This window comes from Rhincodon typus, chromosome 29 (assembly GCF_021869965.1).
Source record: "Rhincodon typus isolate 14 chromosome 29, sRhiTyp1.1, whole genome shotgun sequence".
In the NCBI taxonomy this organism is placed as follows: domain Eukaryota; kingdom Metazoa; phylum Chordata; class Chondrichthyes; order Orectolobiformes; family Rhincodontidae; genus Rhincodon; species Rhincodon typus.
Window position 1 is genome coordinate 23,172,683 of NC_063360.1, and position 21,529 is coordinate 23,194,211.

The 21,529-nt window shown below is 41.3% G+C and overlaps 1 protein-coding gene across 1 annotated transcript in view; it reads left to right on the top strand.

Annotated features, from left to right (window-relative positions):
* Positions 1-984: 984 nt before the first annotated feature.
* Positions 985-21,529, top strand: part of LOC109931454 (rho GTPase-activating protein 45) — a 55,636-nt gene continuing 35,091 nt past the window's right edge. The window contains exons 1-7 of the mRNA XM_048614122.1: positions 985-1,109; positions 6,246-6,321; positions 9,714-9,851; positions 10,924-10,988; positions 12,011-12,121; positions 13,411-13,491; positions 20,476-20,655. Of these exons, the coding sequence (XP_048470079.1) occupies positions 1,053-1,109; positions 6,246-6,321; positions 9,714-9,851; positions 10,924-10,988; positions 12,011-12,121; positions 13,411-13,491; positions 20,476-20,655 (708 nt within the window). The 5' untranslated portion in view covers positions 985-1,052. The remainder of the gene's footprint in view (positions 1,110-6,245; positions 6,322-9,713; positions 9,852-10,923; positions 10,989-12,010; positions 12,122-13,410; positions 13,492-20,475; positions 20,656-21,529) is intronic.

A 21,529-nucleotide genomic window follows, 5' to 3' on the forward strand; every position in this document is an offset into this window, starting at 1 on the left:
ACCTTGGACTTTTAATGGCCCTTTTGCTGTGAGTTACCTTTCAAAATTCAAATGAGGGGAATGATATAAATGACTGGAATTTAATTAAGTGTAATAAAATATTTGGCCATGGAGGCAGTTCTAGAGATTTAGTGCATCATCTTGAGCAACTATGCCATTGTGTAAAACATCATTGCTATTTCTGTCCCTGCTTATTGTCTATACCCAAACAATTCCAATAGAGGCCAGTATGTAACACTTGAGTGCCATTTATTCTTTGCAATATTAATAGTGTAAGGTGTGTCAATTAATTTAAAAATGCGCAGAAGTGGCTACTGCTACTCCATTGCCCACTTTACATGATTGCATCGTCTCTCCCTCACCCCAGAGATTGGAAACCTTTGAAATTTTTTTTTACTCCTTTCATATCCAAGAAGTGCTGAAGCCAATTACCATACCCTTTGTTTGTCGAGGAAACCACTTAACTCAGTACAGACAGGAGAACAGGACTGAACGTCTTGGTTTGGATGGCTCACCAATGAAGTGTTAGCATATGGACAATTTGGACAATGAGAGTAGTCTGTGACATATTATTACTGTTGTAAGTGGGTCTGCTGTAGTAAGTACTGTACTCGCCTGCTGTGCTCGCTTGTAGCCTTAGCTTTGAAGGCAATGATGTGTTTTAACATGGAATCCGAGGGACCCTACAGCATGACGGTGAAATATTGATTTTTGAGTCCCTACTGAAGAAACATCCCCAACTTCCCTGGAGGGCTGAGGGATGGCGGGTGGAGAAGGTGCTTAGTAAAGGCAAATCCCACACTGCAGGGAGAAAAGATTCAGAGAGCGAGTCAACCCGAACTGTTCTTGTGGATACCTTGCTAACTAGTCATAAGGCAGTATCCAGGAGTAAATATCCAGTTGATCTTCTGGCAAGAGCATTGGTGAAGGGAAGTAAATCTAACTATGTAGGAGGATAACTTTTTTAAACTATGCAAATAGAAACGTAAAGGTTGCGTTTTATTGGTTGCCTTAATCACTGTTTCCTCTTTGGCAGTGTCTCTGAATTCCTCATGGGAGAGGTGGACAGCAGTACTCTGTTATCATTACCACCAACAGATAAATGCAGGGTGAGTTCATGGAATGAGTCAATGTGCTGCAAAGATCTCTTTGCCTGTGTGCAGTAACCACTTGTGAAAGGCTGTTTGTCTAATCTTTATCAATTCACTTCTGGTCAAGCTTTGTAAATTCTGACCATTATTTCTGCTCAAGAGTTTTGAATCCCCAGAATTGTAAATGACCTCTCTGAAGATGGCATTGAGCGTCAGTCAAAGGTCTTTACTCGCAAGATTTTTATTTCCAGATGTTGTACATTAGAGGGATTTATTCTTGATGCATTGTCTTCAGTTTTCAAGCTGAGTGACTTCCTAGTGTTTCTGTGCAAAATTTTTTAATGTCTATGAAGCAATTAAATAACAACCGGATTTATCTGGGAATGTCTGGGTCAATGTGAGGTCATGTTCCACAAACAGAATCCATTCTTCTACAAAATGGCTTACCTTTTTTGTATTGTGCTTATACATTTTGGAGACAAAATTAAATTTTGTCTTGCTTTATACAGTTAATTATTGTAAAGCAATCTTCAGGTTGGAAACTAAACTAGGTCCCAATTAAATTGCTATGGCAATATTGAACCTGAGGTATGTTCATCACTGCAGGATTCCTTTCAAATGTTTATACAACCTCAATGTAAATCCTCTTAACCACCCAAGATAACATCCAGAATTAAGTGGTGGAGGTTTCTGTTCAGAATTATGATTAAAAAGAACAATTTCATACCATTTATAACTGAATATTCAATTTGCAAGATGGAGTGTCTCTCCATGGCCTCCTTATCCCTATTTCCATAGACCCCTCTATCCCAGCCTTCTGTCACTGGTCTCTGAAACACCCCTCCATTTGTTAATTGCACTTTCAGCCAACAAATTCACCCTCTGGAGTTGTCCTTAAACTCCCCTTTTCTTTTAAGCCCATTCTTAAAATAAACCTCTTTGAAATTTTCATCACCCACTTCGTATCTCCTTCTGAGATAACAAGGTGTAGAGCTGGATGACCAAGCAGCATCAGAGGAGCAGGAAGGCTGACGTTTCGGGCCTAGACCCTTCTTCAGAAATGGGGGAGGGGAAGGGGGTTCTGAAATAAATAGGGAGAGAGTGGGAGGCGGATAGAAGGTGGATAGAGGAGAAGATAGGTGGAGAGGAGACAGACCAGTCAAAGAGGCGGGGATGGAGCCAGTAAAGGTGAGTGTAGGTGGGGAGTTAGGGAGGAGATAGGTCAGTCCAGGGAGGACGGACAGGTCAAGGGGGCAGGATGAGGTTAGTAGGTAGGAGATGGGGGTGGGGCTTGAGGTGGGAGGAAGGACAGGTTAGGGAGGCGGGGACAAGCTGGGCTGGTTTTGGGATGCGGTAGGGGGAGGGGAGATTTTGAAGCTTGTGAAGTCCACATTGATACCATTGGGGTGCAGGGAATCCCAAGCAGAATATGAGTTGCTGTTCCTGCAACCTTCGGGTAACATGTTTGTGGCACTGCAGGAGGCCCAGGATGGACATGTCGTCTGCGGAATGGGAGGGGGAGTTGAAATGGTTCGTGACTGGGAGGTGCAGTTGTTTAGTGCGAACCGAGCGTAGGTGTTCTGCAAAGCGGTCCTTCTGTTATTTAACATTGTTTTTGTGATTATGCTTCTATAAAGCATCTTTGGGTGCTTTTACTATGTTAAAGGTGCTGCACAAGTTCTTGTTAACAAGATTAGCATTGTCGTCACTGCATAAGTGAATTTTCACATACAGTGTAAATGGCCTTTCAGAAGCACTGATTATAGATCAGCTGAGGATAGCAAATTGGTTACATTACCTTTAAAGTGGCACATGCCTGTAAATGAGCCATTTGGATTGGGAGCTGAAATATAGCTCTAATTTTAACAGAGTGGCATCTGAGATGTGGGAATACTGGGCCTCACTTGCATGGCTCCTGCAGTGGGTTTTTCCACTGTAACTCTTTCAATTTGACAAGGGAGTAAAATGTTTATTTGAGGGTGGAGCTGCAAGGGCAGCAGGCTGGAAAGTGAAGTTACGACTTCAAATAGATCAATCCTGATCTTATTGATTGGCAAAGCAGGTGCAGTGGGCTGAATGGCCTTTTGCTGCCCTTGCTCCTATTTCGCCCTTTCTTATAGACAGCAGAACAATGTAAAGTGTAGCACACTGTCACTGGGAAACAATCTTCATCACTTGAGCAAGCAGGCAGGGAAGGGGATGGAGGGGTGTGGTGGGGAAGGGGAAATGACTTGCTGGAGTAGAGGCACAGAAGAGTAAAACTTTGGGAGTAACATTTTTGTTCATCTTGGCCTTGCCAGGAAATATAAAAAAAAATTTGAGACCTTTGGGTGTCTTCTGACTCCTAACTCCTTTCCCTGCGAGGTTACCCTGGCAGTAAAGCCGCAGTTGCACTTGTCACAAGTTTATTCTTAAATAGTGAGGTGAAGGCCCTCACTACAGACACCGTTTCAGCAACAGTCGGTGAACAGAGATGTTGCTGTAGTTTTGTTTCCTGCCTACAAACATGAAAGGCAGTGTCACATGGTTGACACCATGAAATAGGATGGGTTTGACATGAATGTTTCTGAAAGAAATCGTGCTGATAGCAGTAGCCCTGTGAATTGAAGCATTCTAGTGGTGACAACATGATCACATCGCATCAATTGTTGTCCAGCCCTGCCAAAAATATTTTCTCATTTTGTTTGATTTTCCTGACCTTCTGGAGTTGGGTGTATCCCGTCAAATTTCCAAAGAGTCTGAATGTTTCCACTAAGGTAGAAATGAAATAAACTTTTTGTCTTAAGAAGTTAATACTGTCATTAGTGAGCCATCATTTTTAGCTGAGGAAATAATGCAATAATGAAATAATGCAACTCCATTGCTGCACTTAACTTACAGTTCAAGCACAAGGTGTCCTTTCACATTCTTCAAACTACAGCGACATCGAGTCAACTACAGTCTGATTTGGTCAAAATGTTCTCCAAGCATTTAATGTTGTTACAAAGATGGTAACACCCTTGCTGCTTCGTTTAGTTTTTTTTTCCCCTTTTTCTCCTCTCAGAGCGCATATCCCTTCTGAGGATGCAGCTCCTCCAAGTATCTCTTGTCTTCTGTAGGGACAGAGGATGATTGCAGACTTGCACATTGTACTGTCACTGGATAGAGATTAGGAGCAGGTGACTTTTTTTTTGTGGTCATCTCTTCAACCTTAATTCGGAGACTGAGAATAATTCGAACTCAGTGAATTCCGCAGACACTCTGGTCACTGTCAAAGACGTGTGTAGCTCGGGTACAGAGAAATTCTTTTAACCTCAGGATGACCCCTCTTACTGCTCCCTAAGGTGAGGAAATTTTGAATTCACAAGGTGTCGTCAGTGATAGATACTAGTATGTTTGCAGTATATTGTCGTGTACCTGGGTGAATGTGTGTTGAGGTATGTAATTAGGATGGAGAATGTACTTGTTGCATGAAAAATTCAAAATGCCTCCCGTCTGCTTCCTGTTGGTATTAATATTGTTCTTAACCATCTTGTATAGCTTCAAAGCACTGTATTATACAAATACATCCAGCAGGGTGAAAATAGCCCACACATTGCAATAAAAATTTAAGTGCTATTTCTTTTCTCAGTGAAAAATTGGCTGTGCAATTTTTATGAAAGGCTTTTTTGGCTACAGTATATTTTTATTTTGTTTTTGTTTGTTTTGCCACACTTCATCCCCATGACTTGAGTTCACTTTGATATTCCAACTGAACCAGCCCCCAAAAGCTCCACTAAAGATGGTATCAGTGGCAGATCATTACCAACAGCCATAAAGGTATAATCTTGTAGTTCTGTAGAGTTCATCAAGACAGGTGAAAGAGACAGTGGGAGAGGAAATTAACACATGTACTGCAAGATACAAGATGCATGCTCAAAATATACTAAGTATTCACTAATATCTGACTGCTTTTTAGCCTAAAAATAGCTCTAACCCAGGGGAGCTTTTCTGAATTTTCCAGCAGATTTATGAGGGGTGTATATTTATGCACATATATATTTATGTGTGTGAGTGAGTGAGAGTATCAGTATGTGTGTCTCATTGTGTGTTTCTCTGAGTGTGGTCTGGGTAAGTCTATGTCAACACAACGCATATATCTCTGCATGCCTGTGGGTGCATTTCATAGAATCATAGAATCCCTACAGTGTGGAAACAGGCTATTTAGCCCAACAAGTCCACACTGCCCACCAAAGACCATCCCACCCAGTCCCATTCCCCTACCCCTGCATTTCCCATGTCTAACCCACCTAACCCAACCTTAACTCCGAACTCAACCAGTTTTATCTCGTATTGCAATAAGGAAAACTGCAAATGCTGGAAATCTGAAAACGATGGAAAAGGCAGCAGTTCAACCAATATCTGAGATAGAGAATAATACACAATTTGGTGGGAACCTTCATTAGAAGAGACTTGGCTGAGCAGTTTGAGGTTCAAATAAGAATGAAACTTAGAACTCAAAAACTAAATTAGCTTGAACTGAAAATAGAAGCATGAAGCATTTTGCATCACCATCAACAAAAGATTAATTCAAGGAGCCGAAGAGTTTTGCAGCTTAAGTTGCCTGCAATAGCAACATGTTATTCCATTTGAGCTGGACATAATGCTCTTCTGTTGAATCACTTCTCCAGGGTAGTTTTTTTTTAGATTTTTCTTTGCACAGTAGTGATACAAAAAATCTGATCTATATGTGGCTTAAGCATCACTATTGGTAATGAACGCAAATAGTTGCTGTCTGTCAGAATTCAAAAATGTTGACTTTCAACAAAAGCAAACCAGAAATTAAAATTCCACTGCCATTGGTTTTGTTTGTTAGTTTCTTCCAGGGAATGGGAGATGCAACATTTTTAATGTTTTTGCAGCAATGCAGTTTTACTGAGGAGGGTAAATTAGAATTCAAGCAGAACCTTAACAAAGTACTGGGCTAAATCCCATTCTGGAATGTTTTGTATTTTCTATTGTGAATATTGTGGCTGATTGAAAGGTCAGGCTCGATGCCTTACAACTTGCTCATTCATATTTGCAGAAGATGGTTATTCGAAGATGATGAGGTGGAAGTACACCTTGGTACTTTACCTGACTACTCACTTCACTTATCTGTGCACAAGTCTAATTTCCTGATGTGTTTTTTTTCAGTCAATGGAGAATCTCTGTGGTGGAATTGCTGTACAAGGTGATATGGTACAAGCCAAGGATGAGTTCAGTGATTCAGGTAATACATACTCTTTGGCTTTTAGCCAGCATGGACTAAACACAGAGTCATTTTTCTGAAAGCCACAAAGTAACAAGTGACGTATGTTTAACAGACCAACATCCATAATGAACGAGGCAGCAAAGACTTTCACAGACTTACAAGAGTCTTATTGTAACTCTGCACAAACTCTGCGCTGGACAAACACCAGTTTCCAACTTTCCCTCCCTGATCCTTTCCCTGTCCAGAAGCCAAATCTCCACTGCTTGTTTTAAAAAACACAGCTTTTCAAAACAAAATTAATACACCATATTAACTAAATACTCCACTGGGGCAACCCTAGTACCCCTCCACAACATCATCTGACAACAAACATATCAAAATTCTACATGTACACTGAGCTCTACACACTGCCAGCCCTCTTGACCTCTCTCTCGTGCCAGGTTGCTTGTCTAACAGGGATGAGCTGAAATCTCCAGTTGAACATTGGGATGACTGTGCCCCATTACAATGTCATTTCCTTTTCGCACCAATTCCATCACTGGTCACTGGTTCAGGCAGAATTCACTTTCTCCAACCTTCAGTGTCCCTGTGGATCCCAATCTCGCATTCTGTGTACCAATAATACAATCTCTTGCCATCTTGCCTGTCTTCACCTAGAAATGAGTCTATCTGTTCTTGAAATCCTCATTGCTATCTTTATTAACTTCTAACTTGACTGTTCCAATGCCCCCTTTGCTGATCTTCCACTTTTCTAACTTGAAGCAATAGAAGTTAAAAGAGGTTTTGGGGTCTGCGTACACAATCACTAAAATATAGTTATTAAGTGGAAACAAAAATCAAGCATGCTGATTGGATGTTTGTCGTTGCAACAGGAGGGCTAAGTTAGAAAGGAGAGAAGGTTGTGCTTTAACCACACAAAGCCCTATTTAGACCCCCCCCCTCCCCCATGGAGTACTTATTCTGTGTATTGCAACTTTAAAAGTGAGATATTGACTGTACAAGGATGCAATGGAGATTCATTAAAATATTACCAGTATTCCGAGGCTTCAATATTAAAACTTCTATCATGGTGTTGTATTCCTCTCCTATTGCTCTAACCCTAATGCTAGAATGTCCTCTGGCTTTCTAATCTGCAAAGAATTCTGTGTTCTTCTGTGTTATTAGTGATAGGCGGCATGGTTTTGTGCAGGGAAGGTCATGTCTTCCCAACTTGATAGAATTCTTTGAGGAAGTGACAAAGTTGATAGATGAGGGAAGGGCTGTAGATGTCATATGCATGGACTTCTTCAGTAAGGCATTTGATAATGTTCCCCATGGTAGGCTGATGGAGAAAGTGAAGTCGCATGGGGTCCAGATAGATGGATAGAGAACTGGCTGGGCAACAGGAGACAGAGAGTTGTAGTGGAAGGGAGTTTCTCAAAATGGAGAACTGTGACCAGTGGTGTTCCACAGGGATCCGTGTTGGGACCACTGTTGTTTGTGATATACATAAGTGATCTGGAGGAAGGTATAGATGGTCAGATTAGCAAGATTGCAGATGACACTAAGATTGGTGGAGTAGCAGACAGTGAAGGGGACTGTCGGAGAATGCAGCAGAATATAGATAGATTGGAGAGTTGGGCGGAGAAATGGCAGATGGAGTTCAATCCAGGCAAATGCGAGGTGATGCATTTTGGAAGATCAAATTCAAGAGCGAACTATACGGTAAATGGAAAAGCCCTGGGGAAAATTGATGCACAAAGAGATCTGGGTGTTCAGGTCCGTTGTATCCTATGAAGAGAGGTTGAGTAGATTAGGACTATTTACATTAGAAAGACGGAGGTTGAGGGGGGTACCTGATTGAGGTCTACAAAATCACGAGAGGTATGGACAGGGTGGATAGCAAGAAGCTTTTTCCCAGAGTGGGGGACTCAATTACTAGGGGTCACAATTTCAAGGTGAGAGGGGAAAAGTTTAAGGGAGATATGCGTGGAAAGTTCTTTACGCAGAGGGTGGTGGGTGATTGGAACACGTTGCCAGCGGAGGTAGTAGAGGTGGGCACGATAGCGTCATTTAAGATGTATCTAGACAGATACATGAATGGACAGGGAGCAGAGGGATACAGATCCTTGGAAAATAGGTGACAGGTTTAGATCTGGAGGATCTGGATCGGCGCAGGCTTGGAGGGCCGAAGGGCCTGTTCCTGTGCTGTAATTTTCTTTGTTCTTTGTTCATTCCAATCTGATTTCTTGACCACCATTTCCTCCTCTTCTCCAATGCCTAAACAATTCACTTCCCCAGCTCTGTAATTCCCTCCCTAAAGCCCTGTGATTCTTCTTCTCTCTCTCTCTTTTAAGATGCTTCTTTAAAACCTACCTGTTCAAAAAGAACCTTTGGTCACATGTCCTACTGTTTCCTTTCTTGGCTCTGTGTCAGATTTCACAGTGTGAACTGCCTTGGGATATTATCCCACATCCAAGGTGTTACATCAGTGCATAATGTAGTTGAAATACAGTGGTTAAACATTTGTAATTACTGGGCAGGGTGTAGTGAAGCCAACAGAAAGCAACAATTTATAAAGTGTACACTGATGTTGAAGCCAACTGTTTAGAAAATGGATTTCCATCCTCTCAATGGACTCTTATGAAACAAAACTGTTGCAAGAAATCAGAAGTAGGAACTTGCGTGAGGCAGTTCTGTGATGGACATTTGGAAATAATTAAGAGGTTTGGTTTTCTGCCCCTCTTATTTGTCACCTTACTGGTTGCTGCTGGACGTCTAGAGCTGCAACTAAGTCTCTTTCTCCCAGGCCCTACACGCACTTGGCTCTTGTTTGACATTTACACTGGGACCTCAAGGCTGTGTTAGGAGTTTAAGTGTTGGACTCTGAGCTGCACATTTGCCCACTGGTTTTGGGTCTTTCTGGTAAGCAGTAGCCAGGACACCATGAAGATCTCTGATGCCTGGTTAAATTTACTACACACTAACAGTTCCTGCAAAATCTGTAGCTCCCGGTTCAGCAGCAGAGCTTCCCTCCTTCAGGTCTTCACTTCACCCGATCTGACACACAGCAAACTGAGGCAGGCCACCGGCAATTCATCGTCTCAGCTCAGCCTTTCTGAATTTTAATACGAGAGTTGACCACTTCAGCGTCCTACATGGGCCAAGCCTTGTCCATCGAAATTCTGGGAGAGAATATTTGGAGGAGAGACCTGATACATAAATCCATCCCTTGTTCTCTCCACTTCATGTAGGAACTGATCATTCCCTGAGCATTGACCATTGCGAAAGTGGCTCTAATCTTTTAAGAAAGCAAAGAGTCCATGCAATCCACATGAAACCCATTAGAAAATGAATCCTTTTATCTGGAGCACTATAAGTCAAATGTGTTTTATTCCTCACTCTTTCTTTCTGTTTATTCCTGATTCTAGGCAGTCTATCTGCAGAAGAAGTGGACATAATACTTCAAAGATCTGAGGGTGGTGTTGAAGCTGCTTTGCAATATGCCAAAACCGTTTCGAAGTACATGAAAGATCTGATCACCTACCTGGAGAAAAGAACAGCTTTGGGTGAGGGAATGTTGGGTTTGTCATTGTTACATTCTGGCTAAGAGACATAGAACAATGTGGACACCTCATCCTGTGGGTAGTGCTTTCTGTTTTGGAAAGTCCAGATTGCAAGATGTTTTTGGTCACTCTTATCAAAATAGTTACCAGTCACTTGCAACCTTGGTCAATATCTACAGGTGACCAAACAATTGGATTTAACAGTGAGCGGAGATCAAAGGCAAGTTATGTATTAGAGCAACCAGTATACTGGATTGTACAGAAGTTCTCGCTGTGGAGAGAGATTATAATTGCTTCTAATGCTGTCATTTCTATAGCACCTTAAAGGTAGAAACACATGTCACCAAGTCAAGCCAGAGGAAAAGATACTAGGATTGAACGTGACAAAAAACATAGTCAATTGAGTTGGAATTTAGGTATAATACAGGTGGAATTTATATGTATTAATAGGCATTGAAGAGAGGCTTCCGATATCTTTTGGCCCAGTTCACTTCGCTGCTAATGGTAGGAAGAAATGAGGCCAGAGCATCAGAGAATTTGTGGTAGGAACATTGCATCAATGCATCATTTAGTAACAGAAATGTGATAGTGAAGCCGCTGAGGGATTTAAATGCAGAGTGGAGAATGTAATATTTTAGCCAATGTGATATGCTGACAAGAACTGATTTTTGAGTAGATTATGGGAAGCAAATTGTTTCTTGAGCTGATTGTTTACAGAGGCTGGAAGAAGGAAGTGGGAGTAAGCAGAACGTTGGACTAGATTGACATGGAGATGCCATTGACATGGATGAGTGTTTCAGTAGTAGATGGACTGAAGTAGAAACCACAATGGGATTATGCTATTCGGCCTAGTCAACGGAAGGAGATCAAACCAGCCTACAGTAGATGCCTGATAGTGCTCTTCTCTTTCCCCACTGCCTCATTGTGCCCTCCAGGTATTTGTGTGGATAGTATTTAGGAGTGAATGAATTTAATAAGAAACATCATCAGTATAAAGTGAACGAATATATATAAAACGCTGTGTGATTACACACTTCCTTGTTTATGACAGAAGCACTTTATGATTTTTCTGCAGAAATGGATTTTGCCAAAGGGCTGACAAAACTGATCCACACGTGTAAAAACACTATTACCCAAGAGGTAAGGAAATGGACATGAATGAATAAGAGCAGGATTGGAAGTAGGACAGTGCTTACTGTTAAATTTTAAAGTGCACTAAAGAAGCAGATCATAATTCAATTTACTTCTGGATTTGTACCCCTACAGCAGCCGTATGTGATGATGTGTAGGTAGTGTACAAATCTCATTATGTTGTATCTCTACAAACATCCACTTCATACCGCAGTCCAGCAATTTATATTGAGACTTGTGCTTCTGAGATAATCCATTTTGAGAGAATTGCAAAAACTGTGGTCACAAGCAGGTTAGAGGTTGGGAATTCTGTGGCGAGTAGCTCACTTCCTGACTGTTCACAGTTTTTCCATCATCCACAAGGCACAGGTCAGGGGTTTGGAAGAATACTCCCTGTTTGCCTGGGAGAATGCAACTTCATCAATACTTGAGAATCTCAGTATCATCCAGGAAACAGCAGCTTGCTTGATTGGCACCCATCCACCACCTTCAACATTCACTCCCTGCTCCACTGCTGCATTCTTGCTGCAATGTGTACCATCTACAAGATGCATCATGCCAACTTGTCAAGGTATCTTCAGTGAGACCTTTCAAACCTATGTCCTTTACCACTTCAAATTCCAAGGACAGCAGACATATGGGAAAAAACTGGCTGCAAGATTCCCTCAAAATTGTACCTCACCATGTCTTGGAAATGTTTGGTGATTCCTTTGTCCTAGAACTTCCTTTCTACCTACAACACATAGACTATAGGAATTTAAGAGAATTGGCTGAACTAATCTGATCAGTATCTCACCATTGTACTAAAAGCAGCAAAACTAAAGAAAGCATAAAAAGATATAGGATTTATCCCATAGTACCTTAATTTTAAACTTCAGAGGCAATGAGTAGTGCATCAGTCCAGTCAGTGTTATAACCATAGCTTTCATTCATATGATGGAACATTTTATATAACTTACATTATGACATGGTGCTTCACTCTATATCCTCTTTGAGACTTCTATTTTAACATCAGTGCTTTGTTTGTTTAGTATCATGTGCCTTTTCTGTCAATTTACTCGCTGGCACTGGAACAGGACCTGGATTTTGGACAAAGCATGATACAAGGAGTTAACATTCTTCAGAACCAAACCTTCCTCCAGGTAACCAGATCCACTCCAGAACAAGAATCCATAAATTACAATGGGTTAATTGTTGCACAGCATTAAATGACTTCTAAACGACTGACCCTTTAGGACTGAGAACTGAAGAGGAATTTCTTCAGCCAGAGGGTGGTTAATCTGTCGGAACTCAATGCCGCAGAGGGCTGTGGAGGCCATATCTTTGAGTGCATTTTAAGACACAGAGAGAGAGAGAGGTTCTTGATTAATAAGAGAATCAAGGATTATGGAGAGAAGGCAGGACAATGGGATTGAGAAACCTCTCAACCGTGATCAAATGACAGAGCAGACCCGATGGGCGAAATGGCCCAATTCTGCTCCTGTATTTTATGTTCTTGTGGTCTAATGCCTTTCAATCTGAATTTTTGCCAAAGAGCTCTAATTGAAAGGGTATTTGACTTGACATTAGTGGCTTTCTTTGTACCCAGTATTCATCAGCCTGTGACAGCTTCTACCTAGTCATTACTGTCATTTTGAAGCTTATTAAGCTTGTGCTCATATGATCTCTCATAGCAGTATGAAACAAAATTCATTCACCTGTTGTATTTGAAGCCCAGCTGTGGGTGTATTTCATCATTTACTGTTAGAAATGAATTTCTGATTTTGGATCAGTCAGCTCAGACCAAACCCAAAGGTCAACAAATTTATACCTTTTCATATCAGATGAGAACAGGGTTCACACCTCAGCAGTGAGCAACATGTTCCCAGTGTTGTGCCACACACATTATTAAGAGCCGTGTCTGGAACAGGCAAGAATCATGTTAGAATACAATAGCCTCATGGTGCCATTCAGACCCCAGTGCTATTTGTATCTCATGTCTGCATTTGTCACTTAGTTTGGGCTTTGCCACAAACAACAGAAGTCAAGTACTTGGTTGAGTAGCAGTAGACCCAGAAGATGACTGAGAAGGCTAAGAAAATCCATCTTGTGAAGGAATAGGAGACCTTAACAGCCCCAGGCTTCTGTAGACCCTCCTCATCTTCTTCAATCATGTTCACCCATGATCCACTTCCACAACTGGTTCCATTTCTAACCATTGACTCCTGCTTCACTGGTCCAGCTGCTGATCTTCATCCCACAGAAAATGGCAGAAGAGAAAAGCCGGGCACAATCCTGGCAAGTTTGAGTCCTACCCACTGAACTTGCAGATCCTTTGGGTTCCAACTTTGAAGGGAATTTAGCTCAATAACATTGTATTATATCAGCAATGTGTGCAAGAGGTATTCGTGCTGAATTTGTGAAATTGTCTTTGTCTTTTTTTTTAACATAGCCATTAGCTGGAAGAAGGCTGGATCACGAAAAGCGCAGAAAAGAAATTAAAGAACAGTGGCATCGGGCACAGAGAAAGCTGGTATGAGAAACTACTGAATTACTTGTGCTCCAAATTTCCTTCATTTTGACACACAGGCTGTACATTTTAATTTGAGGGGATATTTTTATCTCCCTGTCACTCTAGCAATCTTACAGTTTGCTGCTTTTGAGCCCATTTTTCCCAGATATTACGCATTCAAGTTCAGAGTGAATCACTGAAGACTGAAAATGAAATCCCCATCCTCCATTTTTTTAAATTAACAGCCACATGTACATTTCCTGTGCTTTCAGTTTATTCTTAATGGCTTGATCTCAAATGCATTTCATTTCAGAAAGGTTTTCTTTTAATGACTGATGTAAATCAACAAAATACTTTACCACCTGTTGCATTTTCTGTTTGCGAAGGTTTAAACATCCCTCTGCTATAGAAGTACTATGCAGACACTACCTTGCAAAAGTATTTTCTGCCCTACACTTTTCTACGCATCCACATTTCTGAAAATGAGTCACATCAGACTTGAAACGTTAACTTCGTTTCTGTCTCCACAAATGCTGCCAGACCTGCTGGGTTTCTCCAGCACTCACTGTTTTTATTTTTGTTTATTTTTAGCTCTGACTGTTTTTTTAACTTCATGGCTGTTTCATCTTATCAACTAGAGAGAGAGTAGGGCCCCTTAAAGATCAACAATGTTGTCTTTGCATTGAACCTCAGGAGATGGGAGAATTATTAGATGAATATTTCACGTCAGTTTTTACTGTGGAGAAATAATTGGAGGCTAGAGAACTCAGGAGGAAATACATATTGATGTTTTGCAAACTGTTCACATTACAGAAGAGGAAATGCTGGAGGTCTTAGAAAACATAAAGGTTGATAAATCTCCGGGACCTGATCAAGTGTATCCCAGGACTTTGTGAGAAGCTAGGGAGGAAATTGTGGGGCTCCTGCAGAAACATTTGTATCGTCTATAGCTAGGGGTGAGGTATTGGAGGCTAACGTGCCTTTATTTAAGAAAGGAAGTGATTCTGATAGATAGGACTTACATGCATTTGGAGAGGCATGGAATGATTAGGGATAGTCAGCATGGCTTTGTGCAAGAGAAATTGTCTCTCACAAACTTGGTTGAGTTTTTTGAGGAAGTAACCAAAAAAATTGAGGGCAGAGCAGTAGTTGTTGTTTACTCGGACTTTAATAAAGCCTTTGATAAGGTTCCGCATGGTAGACTAATTAGTAAAATTAGATCACATGGGATTCAGGGTGAGCTTGCTATGTGGATGCATGATTGGATTTACGGTAGGAGACGAGGGAAGTGGTGGGGTGTGGTGTTTTGGACTGGAGGCCGGTGACCAACAGTGTGCCACAGGGATCGGTACTGAGCCTGTTTATGTTTGTCATTTATATAAACAATTTGGATGAGAATATAGGAGGCATGGTTAGTAAGTTTGCAGATGACACCAAAATTGGTGGCATTGTAGACATTGAAGAAGGTTATCAAAGATTACAAAGAGATCTTGATCAACTAGGCTAATGAGTGACAGATGGAGTTTAGTTTGGATAAATGAGAGGTATTGCATTTTAGTAACACAAATAAGGGCAGGACTTGTACAGTTAATGGTAGGTCCCTGGGTAGTGTTGGAGAACAGAGAGACCTCGGGGTTTAGGTACATAATTCTTTGAAATTTATGTCACAGGTAGACAGGATGGTTAAGAAGATGTTTAGCATGCTTGCCGTCATTGCTTAGAGTATAGGAGGTGGGATGTCAGGTTGAGGTTGTACAGGATGTTGGTGAGGCCCCAACTAGAGTACTGTGTGCAGTTCCAGTTATAGGAAGGCTGTTATTAAATTGGAGAGGGTTCAGGAAAGATTTACCAGGATGTTGCTGGGAATGGAGCGTTTCAGTTATAAAAATAAGCTGGGACTTTTTTCACTGGAGCTGAGAAGGTTGAGGGGTGACCTTATAGTGGTTTATAAAATCATGGGGACCATAGATAAGATGAGTAGCAAAAGTCTTTCATAACAAGGGGGTGTGTTTTTAAAGTGAGAGGAAAAAGATTTAAAAAGGACGTGAGGTGGAACTTTTTTACATAGAATGGTTAGTGTGTACAATGAACTGCCAGAGGAAGTTCTAGATGCAGGTACAATTACAACATTTAAAAGACATTTGGATAAGTTCATGAATAGGAAAGGTTTGGGGGGATATGGACCAAATGCAGGCAAGTGGGACTAATTTATTTTGGGAACACGCTCAGTATTGACTTGCTGGACTGAAGGATCTGTTTCCATGTTGTATGACTCTATGACTCCATCTACATTAGTGTTCTCCCTTCTCACTGGCTCTTTGCCACAATAAAACCATGAGGAGCTGATTGTGCATCAGTAGCCTGTAGTAGAAGCTATTAATCATCTTGGTAATGAATGTTTGAGCTGTGTTACTACAAGAAATCTGAAAACTCAAGACACTGTCCTCACTTGAGCTTCCATGTTTGATCAGTTCTGTCGGGAGTTCTAATTAACGGTGAGAAATGAGAAGCTTCAATAATATTTTTCTTCAGAATTTCAAAGGGACTGAGGTAAATTGTAGTGACCAGACTGAGTGAAATCATCAGGTGGCATACCTTGAACTCTCTTGGTCCGTATCCCTTAACTAATCACTGGACAAACGTGATGAGCCACCAGGGAAGCCCAGCTATTCCTAATTCTTCAAAAGAGATGTACCTTTTGAGTTTTGCAACTTTTCAGCAAGGACAGTTGTGACTTCAGCAATTGTTTTATGAAGTAATCAAATTAGAAATTATAGCAACGGGCGTAACCCATTCAAGCCTGGAACCTCTTCTGATGTTTGGTTAAATCATGTACATTGACTCCATTACTCTGATTATTCCTTGATGCCCATAACTGACAAAAATTGACTGATCACAATCTTAAAAGTTCCAATTATTCCAAAGTCCGCAGCCTTTTGATGAGCAGAGTTCCAAATTTTTGTGAAAGTGCTTCTCCTGTTTTAAAACCCTGCAATGTGACCTAGCTCACAATTGAAGAGTACACCCATTTTATTTCCTCTGGTAGGAAAATTTTATTCCATTATTTATCTTTTCTCAGTCAATATTTTAATGTTTTAGGCACCTCATTTAGATTACTCTCCACCCTCTGTATTTAAGGAAATATGATGCAAACTTATTGTCATAATTTGACCTGCTAGTCCTGCTATAATAAATGGGGAGGAGGCTCGTTAGATCACTTGACTTGATAGCTAGTTTGCGATGTAGAGAGATGCCAACCATGAGGTTTAAATTTGTGTCCCAGCTGAGGTCAATATGAAAGTCCTGCTTTTCACCCTCACCCCTCAGCCAAGGTTAAACTCCCCACCATTCATCCGTCTCTCTCTAATCTTCTGAGTTTATGATGACTTCCACTTTGAATAGGTGGTACATCTGCATTGCCCCAGCAACGAGATCTCTGCCACTGGAGGAAAAGACCCGTGTCCCCTTCACTTTAACCACCCTCCCATTCCACCATCCCCTTGGCTCGATCTATTTTTAATAGTTACGGCATCCATTATTTTCACACATCTTGACCGATGAGGAATGTTTTCTCATTTAAAAGGTCTGCAAAAGAAAATATGTTTTGCGCACTTGCGTTTCAGTGCAGCTGTCGGAAAAAGAAACAGAAAGGTGACATGAAGTGAAGCTTTCATTGTTTAAAATTAACCCAGGGCAACCACAGAGAGAACAGTGGAGCTTTTTGAAGCTGCCATTTTCTTCTGCAGATCTGCTGCACTTAACAGTAGGTATCAGATAAAACAACTGTAGGAAATGGGTTCCTCATGAAAATGTGCAACAGACAGAGGAAGTGCACAGGAAATAATCAGACTGCTAACAGATGAGCTTGCACTTGGTTTGACCCAAGCTGCAAGTATTCTTTCTTCACAAAGAGAGCCACCATTTTACAGTGAGGACCTTTACAAACTCAGTCGCCACTCTCCCTTCTGAAATTTGTAAAAATGGTGCCAGGTTTGGAAATTGGAAACGGTGTGCAAAGTAGACTGGAAAAGTCACCAAACCTGTTCTCCTTTTGCAGTTATGCTGTCATTGTTAATTCTATTCCCCCAACTGAAGACATTCCTGCTGCCTCTCTTGCTTAACCAGCACCTATTGCCTTCTGTTAGCTAACGTGTGTGGTCACTCCAATGTGCAAGTTGATGAGAAATGCCCACAGGCTATTTGATTGCTGGGTGCAGCTTGGCCAAGCCTATTGTGGACTTGTCAACAGAGATAGCATTGGACAGTGTCCAGGCATGGAAAACCTAAATAGTTTTCCCTTCTTGACTCCTGGACTGTGGCACCGTTGGCATTGTTCCAGCTAAGATCAGCAAAAAGCAGGAATTTATCTTGGGGAGGCGGGGTTTGGTATTCCTGGATTGCTTGAGTCAAAAATTGTGAACTACCTGCCAAATAAATGCTGGAAGGCCTAAAGGGGAGAATGATTTGAATTACATTATTATCAACATAAAAAGTAGAAGCCACAGTTAGGATTGGGATTGATGGTGGGGTATGATATTTCACTGAAAAGTGTATTGAGACTTTAAAAATAATTGGGAGTGAATTTGAGAAATAACAGTTTGGTTGCTGTGTTCCATGAGTTGAAAATAAATGAGAAAAATGAGCAAAACCCAAGTTACAGTTTCTGGTCTCCCTTTGTGATTGCTGCTGACATCAAAGGATTTGCAAGAAATTTCCACCAAATCAAATGAAGGTACAGAGTAACTTTCAGAGTTAAACCTTGACTTTAAAGGTCAAATCCTTTTGTTAGGATTTATTTTGATTGGCTCAACCTTATTTTTACTTATTGTATTACTGTTTGTGTAAAGATCAAACTTCTTTGAAAGAAATGTGAGCTCATTAAAATGACTCATATAACGAGAAAACTTTTGGCATCATTATTCCCTTGGTGAAAACAGCTGTTGGAAAGATTAGAAACAAATTCATGCCTTAATGATCCCCAGTATCAGTCTGACCAACAGAGTTTGCTCACTTAAAGTACTTGGCTCCACACTGTGTTATCTCTGGTTCAATATGATGCTAATTTATGAGTGAGACTCCAAACAGAGTACAGTGAAGAGGGATCTGGGTGTTCTGTATGAAACGTGCAGGTGCAGCAGCTCATTAAGGCAACAAATGGAATTTAGGCCTTTATAGAGTCAGAGAGTCTTGGGCTGTACAGCATCGAAACAGGCCCTTTGGTCCAACTCGTCCATGCCGACCAGATATCCTAATTTAATCTAGTCCCATTTGCCAGCATTAGGCCCATATTCCTCTAATCCCTTCCTATTCAAATACCCACCCAGATGCCTTTTAAATATTGTAATTGTACCAGACTCCACCACTTCTTCTGGCAGCTCATTTCATACACGCACCACCCTCTCTGTGAAAACACTGTCCCTTAGGTCCCTTTTAAATCCATCTCCTCTTGTCTTAAACCTATGCCCTCTAGTTTTGGAATCCTCTACCTGTGAAAAATACCTTGGCTATTCACCCTATCTATGCCCCTCATGAATTCATAAACTTCTATAAGGGCTCCCCTTAGCATCTGGTGTTGCAGGGAAAATAGCCCCAGCCTATTCAGCCTCTCCCTACAGCTCAATCCATCCAACCTTAGCAACATTCTTGTAAATCTTTTTTGAACCCTTTTGAGTTCCACAACATCCTTCCAAAACAGGGAGATTAAAATTGAATGCAGTATTCCAAAAGTGGCCTAACCACTGTCCTGTACAGCCTCAACATGACCTCCCAACTCCTATACTCAATGCATTGACCCATAAAGGCAATCATACCAAAAGCCGCCTTCATTATCCTGTCTACCTGCAACTACTTTCAAGGAACAATGAACCAGCACTCCAAGGTCTCTTTGTTCAGCAGCCCTCCCCAGGACCTTACCATGAAGTGTATAAGTCCTGCCCTGATTTGCCTTTCCAAAATGCATGACCTCACATTTATCTAAATTAAACTCCAACGGCCACTCCTCGGCCACTGGGCCATCTGATCGAGATCCTGTTGTACTCTGAGGTAACCTTCTTCGCTATCCACTGCACTAACAATTTAAAATTAAACTTAAAATGAAAAAAAATGGAAAAGATTGAAAAAGATCTAATGATTGAGTAAGCCATCAATAACTAAACCTTACCTGGGCCAGAATGGCATCTGCACATACTTTCCTGGCATCGCAGATCTGATTCTTCATTTTTTTTATATTGATAGGAGTTTGGAGTTTGCAAATATGGAAATCTTGTTACAACTATACAGGGTGTTGGTGAGGATGCACCTGGAGTACAGTTTTGGTTCCTGTATTTATGACTGGGCATTGGAGGCTGTTCAAAAGCAATTCACTCAGCTGATTCTTGGAATGAAGGGGTTAACTTAATGGCTAAACAGGTTAGGCCTTCATTCCTTGGAGTTTAGAAGAATAAGGGATGATCTTGTGAAACACAAGATTCTTAGGGGCTTTGACAAAGTAGTTGTTGACAAGATGCTCTAATGTAGGAATCTTGAGCTAGAGGATATAATTACAAAATAAACTCATATAAAACTGAAATGCAAAGGAATTTCTTCTCTTAGAGGTTAGTGAATATTTGGAACTCTGTACCCCAGACAGTTGTGGAGGCCAAATCATTGAAAGCATTTGAAGGGATTGACTTACAGATTATTGAGCAGTTCTGTGAGGAACAAAACAGCCGTTGAGGCCTGGGGCAGAACAGCCATGATCTTAGTGAGTGGTGGGTCTGAATGGCCCATACCTGCTCTGATTATGTTCTTTTTCTACTCATTTAGTTTAATCCAATCTGCAAATGTAAATTTAACAGTGTGAGCCCACTTCTGAATGTATTTGAATTGACATTCTGTTGCTCAGTAATAATAACAAATGCCTCAACACTTTCTTTTGCAAACTAGCAAGAGTTCCACCCGACCTGGACAGGCAGTATCTGGCCTCTGGCCAGTAAATCGGACTGACTTTCTGTTATCACCTCACAGCAAGAAGCTGAGGCAAACCTTAAAAAGGCAAAGCAGGCGTACATGCAACGTTCCGAGGAACATGAGAAGGCCATGTACCTGACGGTGAAAGCAGAAGAGGACCAGCAGAGTGCAAGCAGCAGCAATGCTAGCAAGACTCTAGACAAGAAGCGGAGGACAGAGGAGGATGCACGCAACAAGGTGAGGCGCGACGGGCGAATATACAGGCTCATTGTGAGATAGCAAGAACTACGGATGCTGGAGTCAGAGATAACCCTGTGTGGAGCTGGAGGAACACAGCAGACCCTTCATCCCAACACAGGAACACAGCAGGCCAGGCAGCATCAGAGGAGCAGGGGAGTTGATGTTTCAGGTTGGGACAAAGGGTCTGCTGTGTTCCTCCAGCTCCACACTGGGTTATCGCTGGCTTATTGTGAGCATGTTTTCAAACATTTTATAACGTTTTATCAGTGGACCTCTGTGTTAGTCTAATTTTTTTGTTTGAAAATGTGGCCTCTGCACTTTTTTTATGCATTCCATCACATCTCCCGACTAATCGTTTCACCCCTTTGTGCCACCGAATTGTAGAAAATAGGAGCAGGAATAGGCCATTTGCCCTTTGACCCTGCTGCACCATTCAGTATTATCTTGGCTCAATTCCATTCTCGGGTGACTGTGTGGAGTTTGCACATTCTGCCCGTGTCTGCGTGGGTTTTTGTGATGTTTTCTTTTTTAGGAAAATGTAGATGTAGACAGTATTGCTTATGCAGAGCACAGGAAAATACACTGCCCCAAACATTTAATTTGTTAAAAAGATTTTAATTTGTCAATTTACAGAATAATCTTAGAGAGGCCAGAACCTGATAGACACTGGGAGCATTTGAACCAAATAGATAAATAGTCTGAGATAATTCAGACCACAAACAAGATTAAAATCCTTATCTCATTAAGCAGATAGCAGACAACTAAAGACCAGTCAACTTGATATACACCATGCATACACTTGTCTTGAAGTCAAGATGATCTGATGCCAGTGAGAACTCATTACATATTCCAGCAATTGGATGACAATGCA